We start from the raw sequence: 13,640 nt of genomic DNA on the forward strand, positions 1-13,640 counted from the left end.
TTCAGAGAGAGGCCCTGTACAGGTTTCCAGTCTATCTTGGGGCAACACAGAAACGCATACAAAGACAGACAACCATTACACTCACATTCACAACATGCATGTCTTTGGACTGTGGCAGGAAACCAGTACCCAAAGGAAACCCACGCTAGCACCGGGAGAACATTCAAACTCCACAAAGAAAGGTTGCAGCCACTGGGGATTCAAACCGGGGACCTCCTAGCTGAGGCAGCAGTGCTTATCACTCCACCACTGTACTGCTCTAATTATAATATGACATATCCAATTTTAAATGTATTATGATTTTATTTTCTCTCATTTTGTCAGTGTCAAATGATGTCAGTGTTAAAATAATACAAAATAGATCAGTGGAAAAATTGTTAGTAAAGTTGATAGTTTAGCCTCATGTTCTTACTAAACAGTTTTTATACTCAGTTTATTTTGCAGATGAGGTTAAACTTCAAATCCCCAGCAAATGTGCTGTGGGTGGAGACTTTAATATACAATTCTAAACATTCTAAACATCTTAGTTCATGTCAATCTATCACTCAAGCTGATTTACAATAGCATCACCTGTATAATTATTTAATTTTGTAAAGTTTTGCTTTGCAGCTCTGAATTGATTTAAATTTGTTCTTTGTTGAAACAAACTTTTTCAAACCACATTTCATGTTAAGAAAACTGACTAAAACATGGTTTCCTATCAAAAATCAACTAAGTGAACACGTTTTTACTTAGGTGTGATGTGAATGTAATATTCACATCTCAAAAAGTCCGAAGCAGTAACAACATGTGCAACTTTATAAGAGTTTATTTTGTAACATTACTTCATGAAACAAGACAGAACAAATTACAGCAACCTACATTTTACAAATACCAACAAAAACAAAGCAATTTCTGACATGTAAAAAAAAAGAGTGACCCCTGTCAGACAGATGTAGAAGCATCACTCTGACACTTCTGGGAAATCCTGGTTTTAATTTGTTGTTATAAGACTGCTGAGAAAATGCCCTTTGTTTTAATCCCAAAATCTTGGGTGTTTCTTTTTTTCCTTTTTCAGATAATTATTACCAAAAGCTCCAGAGTTATTGCACGACTCCAAAAAAAAAAAAGAAAGGCTGTCTCTCTGAAGTTCTTTGTGTGTCACAGTAAATTAAAATGGAAACAAGACTCTGTTTGGTGTCAACAGAAAAGGATGTCAAATGCAGATGTAGAAGTTCATATATATTTTTAAGCTTGAACTGGTGCTGCTCTATGGCTTCATCCTCTAAAGGAATTATTTTGAAAAATCTACTATTGCCGTGTTTTCATCCAATGGCAGCCACAATGAACGGTGTGGTAAAAATAACTGGTTTCACTCTACAAGCTGCTCGACTTTGTTCTACCCTTTCATATTTTTAAAAAAGCATTGTCTGTAGGACTAATGCAAAACAGATGCTGGATAAATGTTTGACGAGAGATTTCGGCTTTGTGCTCCCACTGTATACAAAACTATTACAGGATCAATGCTACATAAACACATGCAGAAATATGTCTACAGTGGCTACAACTGCTGAATCTCCTTTTGATTTCCAGCCATTTAGGTAAAGGGAAAGTTTCTAGTTTTCTGGTGTCACTGGTGGAGCAAAGTGGAACATGTAACCCATGAAAGGCACTTATAGTATTTTTAACACTGTAGTCAGAGCTCACTGCTCCAATGCATTTACATTTGAATCGAAGTTCAAACAATACAACATTTTCAAAAAATACACTTGTTCTCTTTTGACAATAGTGAGGAGAGACTGCCAATATCAATGTCATGTCTGTAGGATAACTTGGAGTTGCAGTGTGGAAGCGATTGCAAGTAGGGGGAAACAGCCGTGCTTTTTGCAAAGGTAAAAAAAAAAGTTGGAAAAACTATTTCCGCAAACAAAAAAGTGAAGCTGAAACTGTAGAAAACATTAAAGGTGTTAGTGTATATACTTTTCTAATTCTTTAAAAAGAAGCAAGCTAGATGTTTCTTCTTATTCCCCATCTTTGCCAGGCTATTCGCACAGCTGCACACAGAAATAAGAATGATATCAATATTTTAATTTCATTCTCATTAAGAAAGTGAAGTTTATTTCGTATAAAATAAAACTATTCATTTAAGAAAACTATAACTCTATAAAACAAAACAAAACAAAATACGACTCTTGTCTGTACAAAAACATGTAGATCATTATGGACATTTATTTTCATAAGTAGTGTTTCTTCTATACAGCTAAGACATTAAACCCAGTGCAAAGAGAACAGTTTTTCATAGTCTTAATTTCTCCTTCACATACTGCCAAGAGGCATAACATCATATGTACAGTAAATAGCTGCATCAACCCAAAGTTTTTAAAACTCATAAGAACTAGCACATAATCATTTATCATTAAAACTGAACTTTTAGAGTGGTCAAACATGCCAATGTCTGTTGTTAGGGCTGCATATTTGCATATAAGTCATGCAAAGCAACTTCCAAAGGGATAATGACCTTTAAAGTTGAAGTATAAACTGAAAACATTTTCATAATCTACAGTACAACAGAGAACCTAATCTCATGTTTTTTGTTGAACTAAATTACAGTTTCAAAATTGAAAAACTATATTTTGTTTAAACAAGTGATCTATTTGTTTTACCAGTGAGGCTTACTGGTTAAAAAGAACAATCTTTATATCATCAACGCATCTGTTTGCCAAGAAGTAAAGTAACGTGGAAGTTCAACATGAGGCCCTGTCATGGACTGAGACTGAGAGGGAACGGTATGTATGACGGTTAAAAATGAGCCGCCTTGTAAAACATCGTGATAGTTTGTGGGAGACATCAGTGGTTTGCTCTGGGTCCACGGCCAAGGCTTTTCCCGACAATACTGCTGAGAAATATTTAGAGGCTGGATCAAGTCTCTCTCCATTGAGTCTTTTCTTTCTTTGTCCTCCTTTGTGTTTCTTGTTCCGGTTTATCTGAGATCAACTTTGCACAGTTCACTAAAGATGAATATTTGTCTACTCCTGTGATGAAACCTTTTTTTTATAACTAGAGTACACACAGCGCAAATCAATTTGCTTGCATAATCTCCCAATAATCTCCCCATTGCATGTACTATCCATCACCAGGGGAAAGAGAGCATAGAACTGGAACCCGTGGAACAAGTAGGAGCTTAGTGTCTTGGAAAAACACTTGATGTCCTACCACACTGCATGACCGCAAGACTGTGCAGCCACCACCATCTTATCAAAGTCCTAAATGTTTATTAGCATTACACTAGCACAGAGACATAGCACCCATAACAAGACACAACTTCTCCAGCTGCCTTCCATATATATGAAGTCAAAATGTTTAAACTCTTAAGCAGGACAATGCACTGTCATTCTGTACTGTATCTCCCATTTTCATTTAAACCAACAGACAATAATTTCATCATCAAGCTTGCAGTGCTGAAATAGAATATACGGGGTTTATTTCTCTAGTTGACCAATTAGTCCTCTGCTATGTTGGCTAAATAAATGATTTGCAGCAACTTTTTTGGTTTCAAATTTTAAATAGTTGCCTATGCGTAAAGTTTCGGAGAGTTCAAAGTTGTAAAATAGCCACTTAGCTTGTAGCTTCAGGAGGGCTTGAATGACTCTAGAAATAATCTAGAGGTAGTTGGCTTTGGCTCTACACAGCTCTGGCTTCGGTAAGGTCTGTGTAACAAAACCACAGACTTTTTCTTAATTACATCGGGAATATTTCACATAAGCAAAATTACTTAAGTAAAAGTATAAGCCAAAGTTTATCTTACTGACGTATTTCCTCCCAACCTTATAACAGTGGTTGCAATGAACTAAATCAAACTGTGCATTAGGCAAAGGGATTCAAATAAGAGATTACGTTTATTTATCCAGTGATACAAGCACTGTAATAAACGGCACTGCTGGCATCAGAGAGAGCAGATATAAGAGGACTGCTGCCATCATCACAGCCACCAGCACCACACATAATGCTCGTGACTTCTCTATTGACGATGCTGCCTGCCTGACTGTTGTTGATGCTACTACTTAAACTGCTGCTACTGCGTCCACCCAAGACTTTGGATCCACCCCCAATCCCAACAGGTCCAAAAGCCTCTTCTCGACTCCTTCCAATATTTACATACTGGTCAAATTCATGTCTGTCCACCTCAGACCAAAACTCAGCAGAAGAAGACACCACATGGCTGGAGGGCTCTGGGTTTGAAGGGCCTAAATGCACAGGTGGAAGGAAAGTTGATGGAGGAATGGAGGAGGATAAGCATGAGGAGGGAGAAGTTTCTGGAGGAGGTGAAAGCTGCCCTAAGTTTGATGGGGTGAAATGGGTAGCATTTGGAAGTCCACCCCCATACATCTGACCAAAGTAGCCGACAGGAGTGGCACTCATAGGACTTTGGTGGCATTTTGTGGGTTCAGAGAGGCTGATAGTGGGTTGGCTGTAAGAAACCGGACTGGGTGCATCAGATAAAGGTGGTAAGCATTTCACAGGACTTCTTAAGGCAATGTGGTGGCTGGTGGCATGGGCAGGATTTAACCGGGAGTTGATTGAACTAGCTAAAACTGAAGAGATGGAGCTCACACCTGAAGTCATATTTGAATCAACAGAACTCATTCTAGAGTCAGTTCTGGAACTTCTACCTGGACTCAAACTGGAATTTAAACCGGTACCTAATGTGGCACTAGCATTCATTCCTGAGCCCTGACCATGTGTTGCTGCACAATGCATGGAGTCGTGGTGACTGTGGTTGTTGTAGTGATGGTTGTAATGCTGTTGAAGATGGTGGTGATGGTTAAACCCATTCCAACCTCCCATCCCTGATTCATCTTGCATATGTTGGGGGAAAAAGACAGATTCCCCAGGTCCATCATCCAGAACATCCAGAGGAGACATCTCTGGAGTGGGCAGGCCATAGCTTTCAAGCTCTGGGTGTCCTGGAGCCTGGAAGTCCCTGAAGTGCCCCAGAGAGGGCAGTAGGTGGTGTGGGTGGTGGTGGTGGTGTGGAGGGTGGACACCTGGATGTCCATATGCAGAACCTCCGGAGATGCCTTCTGCACCCAAGGGGCTGGACCCTGCCCCTAATCCAAGGCCTGGTGCCCCTCCCTGGGCTAGACTGTGAAGTAAAAGCCCTGGTTCAACGCGCTTCAGTTTTTTGGTGGTCTTTTTGCGGCGAGGCCTGTATTTGTAGTTTGGGTGATCTTGGAGGTGCTGGACACGGAGACGTTCAGCCTCCTCCACAAATGGTCGCTTGTCTGCGGCACTCAGGGCCTTCCATGACTGACCTGAAAGGTATGACAAAGAGAAAATTATAAAATTCTAAACACTGTCAATATCACAGGACCTTTACCAAAGAGAAAAGATAAGAAAGGTGCCATGTGCATCAGAGAGTGGATTGCAGGGTTGTAACTGACATACACTGTCATTATTGATTTTCTGTATCATATTTCTGTATCATATTTCCACAAATCATTAAGTAATTGTTTTGCCTAAAATGCAATGAAACAGGAAACAATACCTTATAAAATACTGTTATATTCAATAAATTTACTATAAAGGCGAAAAAATGCAAATATTTGAATTTGAAAGCTGAAGGGAGTTCAATGCAAACCTTTTTGTATAAAAATTACTTCAAGAGGGAATTGATTATCAACATGTTTGTTGATCAGTAAATGAAATATTTGTAATACTTTTAAGGTCAATTCGCATGCCAGGGCCTATTCTTTATGTTTGTCTTAATAACTGTATCTACTGTTTTCTATGAAGTATGTAAAACCCCAATTTTAAAAACATTTGGGACGATGTGTAAAACCTAAATAAAAACAGAATCCAATGATGTTCAAATCTCATCAACTCATATTTTATTCACAATAAAACACAAACAACATATTAGATGTTGAAACTAAGTCATTTTACCACTATATAGAAAATTGCAGTCCAGACCTTTAACCAATAGAAAATATTTGGCACATCGTAAAACAAAAAATCCGGCAACAAAGGCCCAGGACTGTTGAGCAGCTAGAATCCTGCATCAGATAAGAATTAGTCAACATTCTTCTCAAACTCCAGCAACTGGTCCACTCACTTCCCAGATGTTTGAAGACAGTTTTTAAAACAAGAAGGGATGTTACACAATGGTAAACATCAACCTGTTCCAACTTTTTAAAGATGTGTCGCTGCCATCAAATTCAAAATTAGCAAATATTTTTTGCATGAAATGGTAAAATGTTTCAATTTCAACATCTGTTATGTTGTTTATGTTGTATTGTGAGTAAAATATGGGCTGATCAGATTTGGGAATCATTGCATTCTGTTTTTATTTACATTTTACACTTCTTCCCAACTGGGTTCTCCCCAACTTTTTGAATTGGGGTTGTATAAAAGGTATTTCCACGTTTAAAGTTTTAAACTTTAATTTTTTTAAACATTACCTCCAAGAGATATTCAGTAACAGCGAAATGTTCTTGTGTCCATTCCCTGATTTCTGCTTTTCAATCATCTTTTTTGGAGTGTTTTTGTGTCTTCATTGTGGATAAAATACTAATTCAACACTAACTGGACCTTCCACATACAGGTGTATTTATACTACAGTCCTTTATACACATTCACAGCACTCGTGTGATCTCTATTTAACTGTGTGACTTTAGAAATTAACACACCAGTGATAATTTGGATGAGTCATAAAGAGGGTGAATACTTATGCAAAGACTTATTTAGCTTTTTTTTTTGTCAAAAAGACAAATTAAATTGACCATTTATAAATTCACAGTACATAGTTGTAACTACAGTTGGAGACTAGAGTAGTTTTTAAGCACAAGCTGCAGAAGAGCTCCAGCAGCACAGAGACATTGCAGTGAACAACTCAGTGTGAACACAAGGCTGAGACTGAATGAATATTAATAATAACATGATGTTGCTTTTTAAAGTAACACAGACACAAGCCTTTGTGTCAATTGAAATGTCTACATGGGATTTGTAATTCAATACATGCAGTGTTTTTCTAAAATCATTATGAAATATTTTAATTTTAAGAGACTACATTTACAACAAATTCAGCCATTTTACGCTACTAACACCTAATGGGTTTTTTGGGAAAAAATCAGATTTGGTTCTAATTTCCTCCTGACTTGAACAGCCAACTCCTTAAATTTAATAGTAACTCTCTAATTTTTTTTGACTTCGTTTTTACATCACATTCATTTAACAATGCAGTTAAATGAGTTCTGTCTTACATGACACTATTAACAATGCACTGTGACTACCATGATTGGCTCCTCTAAAATTTGCAGTTCATCTAAAATCTTGTGTATCAAACCCCCTGCATAGTTAAAATATCACCACCAAGAGTTTGTACTTTCCTCACTGGAGGGAAAAGTGGTTGTTGTCAGCCAAAATTCAGGTTGGTTGCAGTGGATTCTATATTTTGATAAAACTATGGAACATAATGAGCACATAGATGGATAGTGGAGAGGTGATTTACACTGCAGGGGTGGTTTGAGAAGCTAAGGATGTTTTCGACTTTTTTGCCTGTGTCACTGAGGAACTACAACCATTTTACATCTTTTAGGATCATTTGTGGATACAAGCAGGAAGTAGTTTTAAATCTATAATGTGAATATTTACAGTAATAATATGGTTTAATAATATTACAGGTTACAGGTGTCAAGTTAATCACTTGATTGTACAAACTGAACATTAAAAACCCCTTAAACCCTCCCACCATCAGTGGTATGATAAGTAGTCAAAGTGTTTACTTACTTACCTCACCGAACTGCTGTGAAGCAGGATTAAAAGTAACATAAATTGCTAATACTGGAGTACTTCAAAAGTATTCTATAGTTTTAATTATTCTTCATAGAAATTGATCAAATTTAGGGTTTGACTATAAAAGTACACTCTGCACATAAATATTTCTGAACTTAAGATGTGTAAATTTAACTCGTCTAAATGATGGATTATTGAAGGAGCAGTTTTGTCTAAATAAAAATGGACATTTTAACTGCAATGCATATAGGTTACTATTGAGGCTTTATACTGGTATTACTAGGACTGCTGGGAAGTAACTTTAAAAGTTCACTTTTGTCTGTCTACAATGTCCAGGACCTAGTTTCCCCAAACTCTAGTTTCCCCATCTGTCATCCTGAGACTAAGGTGGTCCTCGCCTAACATCGTCTTAGCCTAAAGATGCTGGTATGAAGTTAAATCGATTCCCAGAATTTTACGAAGTATTATTTAAAAAGCAGCTAACCCAAAACTGATTTTATGAATCAGCTTTCACTGGAACATTTTCACTTTCTATATACAACTTCCAAAGTTTTGACGTTATGAACTCAAAGTATCTGTTCTTACCAAGCATCTTGCTGAGCACAGCGTTGTGCAGGTCAGGGTTTTGCAGGGCCAGTCGCTTCCTCTCATCTTTGGCCCACACCATGAAGGCATTCATGGGCCTGCGAATCCTCTGCTCACCACCCACGGCCTTTCCATCGGCTGCGGCTGCCGACACACCTCCTGCTTGTGTCTGGTCCGGACTCTGTCCCCCTGAACTTGGGATCAGAGAAATCCTCTGTTCAGTTCTCCTCATGTTCCCAGATCCAAGGCCATCAGGAGAGCTGCAGTCCCCGGACAGGTTCTGATCAAAACCCATTTCAGAATCAGAAGCAGGACTTGGGGTCCCAGATGTCCAGGGGCCCCCAAGAGACAGTCGGCTGGGGCACAGAAGGGTCTCGCTTGACAAGCTGGGTTCAGTTAAATTCATTCCAGAAATGGGCTTGGATTCAGCTTTTAGTCCAAATAAAATTCTGCAAACGTCTGTCTGAGTTTGTTGGGTTGCAAAGTTCTGGAAATAATTAGCAACTCAAAGTGTTTCAGATCCAACAGATCAAGAGAGGAATTTGATGGATTTGGAGCACAAATCCCAAAGCAAAGCATCGAGATCTGAGAGGAGGGGGGAGACAAGAAAGAAAACAAACAATCTGTGGTGAAGGATATTCCCCGAAAACCATCCACAGTGACTCTGCTTCTTTCTTTTCTTTGCTCTGTTTTTTTCTCAGAAGAGACCAGTTCTTGTTTAGAGTGTGCGGTACAGTGGTTTGTCCAAAGCTTGATTCCCCTTCGTCACTTAGGCCGTCCGACTCACTGTCTCTAGGTCTGTCTGCCCTGTTTGAAAGTTTTGAAACTTGTGGCCAGATTTAACCGACCCACGCTGTGTATATATAGCCTGCTCTGACCAATCAGATAAATATATAGCTGGAGATTTAACCAATGAGACACCAGGCTGGTACGAGGGGAAGGGAAGTGTGTGTGGGAGACAGAGCAAAGGAGGGAGGGGGAGGTTCAAACGTTGCCACCCCCTTTTTCCTCCTTCGTGACCACCACCCTTTCCTCCCCCCTGAAGCTTCACACACACACACACACATACACACACACCCTGTCCGCTTGTACAGGGAGATGTAATCAGAGAGGTTCTATTGTTTCTGCTCAACTGGAGCTTCTCACACACAAACACTAATACACACATTGAAGACACACAAGGGTGTAAACTCTTGTGCACACACACACATAAGCACACATTTATATATACATACTGTAAATGTACACTTCCATACGCTGACACACATGCATGAAGCTGCACATTAAAGACAACACATTTGTAATTACTTATGCACACAAATGAGAGACAAACATAACTACATCTATCACAAAGGCTGCATTCTATAACTTAAAGTCCTTCAAGATGTTTCACCTCTCAACCGAAAGGCTTCTTCAGTCTAAATGGAGGTACAGAGTCAGCAGGATTTAAACTGTGGAGTCAGTTGTTGACACCTTAAGGGCCATTGCCCTTTGGGATAACCATGACTTGGTTAACAGAGAATTTCCACAGATACACACCCACAGTATGGGTTTCTATATGTGTCTGTGTAGAATTACAGTGTGTGTGTGTGCACGTGTGTTTCTGTGTGTGTATCTGAGGGCAGGACAGCGGTAACACAGCAGACCACAGTCCCAACCAGAGTGATTAGTGGCTAAGTTTAACAACAACTTGCTGGGAGAGAGAGATGGAAAAAAGAGAGATAAAAAGAGAAATGAAGAGCGAGAGAAGGCAGGTGGTGAGCGGTGGGGTTGACAGTTTTTGCCAGTTGAGTTCATTGTTGTGACTTGAGGTCTTCTAACTTGAAATAATGAATTGAATAAAACATTTTGTGTGTGTTTACTCAACAGATTTTAGTATGTTTTTAAAAAAACAAATGTAACGTATTAGCAGATGCCCTGGCATGCATTGTATGCATTGCTATAATAATAAGTATAATTATTATTTTGACAAAAAAATGAAGAAGAATACTAACTATGATAAAGATCCTGTGACACTTTAATTAACAATTGTGAGAAAACTCTTTGTGGTCTATATTGTCTTTGTACTGAGTTTGGTACAAAATGGCTCCAATAGCTGTGGTTGTAAGTTCTTCATTTTGAATTAAACATTTACTAATGAGAAATATGGAATAGGTTGTTGAGTAATGGTTACCAAAGTATAGTAGTTTATAACTACTGGATTGAACTAAGGTTTTATGCTATCACAATTTAACCTATTTAATTATTAACTAATGTGCTTTAAAACAACAGGTTTCCATCCAAATTTCTAGTTAAGTCAACTAATTTGGTGTAGGAGTGAGGAATAATATTGCGTTCATGAGTGCCTCTGGAGTAAGAATGTAATGAGTAATTGGTTATTGGCATTATTAATTGTTTTGAGCATATATATTAACTAATAATGCAGGAACATCTGACATATCTTGTCAAAGGGGAGTTAGTGCTGCATTTGATTAGGTTTTATTCAAATTACTAATTTTTAACACAGCCACTAACAATTAAAGACATTGCTTATAATTTGCTTCCTTACTTTGAATGATGGGAAACTGATGCAAGAGAACGCACTAGAACAAATCTAAGTATAAGAAAAAGTTGATTGGAGTTTGACAGTTCACTGGATTAAACATAGTGTAATAATAGTAATAAACATAGCATTAGAAATACTTAGTTTCTGAATTTCAAAAACAAAAAACTATAAAAGTCAGACATAATCTTTAAACCCATCCCTCAAGTGAGCAAACTTTTAAGAGGAATATTCTATGTACTGTGTGTGTCTTTCTGCCAAGGTTATGCCGCCCCCCCACAATCTCCTGCATCCACCACAGTAAAATGACCCCTGCATGCACACACACTTTCCTCCCCACGCCCAGCTCCAGGGGAGACTACTGTGGCGTCTCAGAGCCTCCTGCTCGACCAACCAGGAACTACTCCCTCCACTGCTGTCCCAGGCTCTCTGTCTGTGTGTATCTGCTGCATCTTTATGGCATTGTCTTTTTTTTTTTTCAGTATAGTATGTGTATCTAGGTGTGTACCTATGACTGCATGACTAGCAACAAAACACATTTAATTTCATACCTGAGCAGAAATGCAGTCTAAACCATTTTGGAATCTCTATGCCACAGTCTAAAGTATGTGATCTATAGATATCAAGTAATGTGAAATCAGAATTAGTTAGATAAAAGAATTAGTGTTTGCTTTAATTCACCACTCTAATTTCAGTTGAAAGTCTTGAGTTCATTAATTAAAATTGGATAATTCCAATGAGACATTTAACTCTCTTTAGCTTGGGAACACAGACAGGACTATAAAAGCCAAAGTCTGCATTGCAAATAAACGTGTTTTAGTGAAAGGATAAGAAGGGCTTGAAAGCACTATGAAATTGCAATATGAAAGGTGCTATATAAATAAAGTTAATTGAAGTGAGAATATTTTGACCACCTAGTGTAAATGTCAAAGTTTACATTCCTCACAGCTGATGTTTGCAGATCTAGATCTAGTTTACTGCAGTATATCACTAGTTTAACATAATCCAAAGACACCAAATGATTCCATTTTAGGTAATATACAATATCATTTTTTAAAACTATTCTTACACTCGGCTCTGCCTGGTGTAGCCTTTGGTTTTGTTTGGTTCTGGTTTATACATTTCAACACTTGCAGCCACATCCACACATACTGATATGACTGACTAACACATCCCATGATTTGATTAATGTTTATTTTAATAAATGTTATTAATCCGGATAATCTTGGTGTCCTTTTCCCATTTTGGGGTGGAGTTCACCCTGGTAGGGTGTAGCGGTGTTCCTGTTTGGGTTCTCTGGTGGGTGTGCTAATGTTTTGGCCAATATGGGTGAAGCTTTCGGGGAGCACATCCATGGCTATAGGTGGGTTGCTAGCTTGCTGGTTGCTCCCCTAAACCATCGGGCTACCCATCACAAGTAATCACCTGAAGACTGGGGGGAGCATAGTTAGTGGGAGGTTGTGTGCTAGTTAGCTAGAATGACTTTTGCTGCAAATTGAACATGATAAAATGAAATATGAATGGGAATTTAAAACAAAGGTTAAGTAGAGAGATTTTGCCAGCAAACTAAACAAGCTAAGCTTGACTTGTAAGGATACCGGTTATATATGAGTGAAGATAGGAAGATTGTGGATCACGGAGAAGCGTGTGTTACGATCTCTAGAGCGCTGATTTAATGTTAATAATTTGTAGCTCTTGCCTCCATTTTATGAAACAGATCCAGATACTCCAGTCCAGTGTGTTTTCACAGGAAGCCTATTCATCTTTAAGCTACTTTAAAATTAAATCTGCCATGCTGAAGGCTTATGAGTTGGCCCCAGCATACTGTCAGCGGTTTAGAACTTGGGAGAAAGGAAGTGGACAGACACATGTTGAGTTTGGTAGAGATCTGACAGACCATTTTAAGCACTGGCTGACTGCACTTTAACTGTCTCCCTTTGATGATCTGATTTAATTACAGTTTTAGAAATTACGCCTGGAAAGAATTGCACTTTGTATTACTGAAAAAAAAGTCACAACTGCTGGAAATGCTGCCGTGTCCATGGATGAGTATGTGTTGCCTTATAATGATAACTTTTGGAGGCACTCAAATCTTGCACATATTGATTTGGAGTAGTGAGGAAATAGGTCTTGTAAGCCATCTGAAGTGGTGTCTTCAAGTAAATCTGGTGATTCAAGTATTTGGTGATTTCTGACTGCGAGGTAATTTTAGTTATAGTAAGAACTGCAATTATTGCCTTGCTAGAGGGCACTGGAAAGCTGACTGCCCTGTGTTGAAAATTAAGAACAAGTAATTCCTGGTCTAATGCCTGTTGCATTTGCTGCACTGGTTGTTTCACTAAGGTGTGTCCTCCTGTGTTGTCTGAGCCAAGGGTTTTAGCTGCATATTCTCTGTTCATCTGAGAGAGCTTTGTTTCATTGCAGGGAACCAAAAGTAAGATCCCAAACGAAATTTTGAGGAGCTCATGATTCCTATATAGTGGATTCAGTTTTGCCTCTGTCTGCTGAAACTGACACTGGTGAATGGATTCTTAGTCGCTGGATGGGGTTAACAATTTTGCTCATTCCACTACATAAAGTGGTACTTGATTATGACTTGGTACAAGGGAAGGTGGCATTGGGGGTGCAGAAAGCCTTATCCTATTTGAAGTGAACTCCCTCCCTTCATTTTTGGAAATGGTTTGGCTCTTGACTACATCCGGTCTGAAGGTCCCCCACCACCTCTTTCATTTTGTTCTTTGGA

At 38.6% G+C, this 13,640-nt stretch overlaps 1 protein-coding gene across 1 annotated transcript; it reads right to left on the reverse strand.

Annotated features, from left to right (window-relative positions):
* Nucleotides 1–1,244: 1,244 nt before the first annotated feature.
* On the reverse strand, nt 1,245–9,197 carry sox18 (SRY-box transcription factor 18). The gene is made up of 2 exons (XM_067527796.1): nt 8,356–9,197; nt 1,245–5,291 (listed from the first exon to the last, which is right to left on the reverse strand). The coding sequence occupies exons 1-2, from the start codon at nt 8,759–8,761 to the stop codon at nt 3,880–3,882; spliced, it is 1,818 nt and encodes a 605-aa protein (XP_067383897.1). The 5' UTR covers nt 8,762–9,197; the 3' UTR covers nt 1,245–3,879.
* Between the last annotated feature and the right edge of the window lie 4,443 nt (nt 9,198–13,640).

The sequence above is a fragment of the Channa argus genome, chromosome 13 (assembly GCF_033026475.1).
Source record: "Channa argus isolate prfri chromosome 13, Channa argus male v1.0, whole genome shotgun sequence".
NCBI lineage: Eukaryota > Metazoa > Chordata > Actinopteri > Anabantiformes > Channidae > Channa > Channa argus.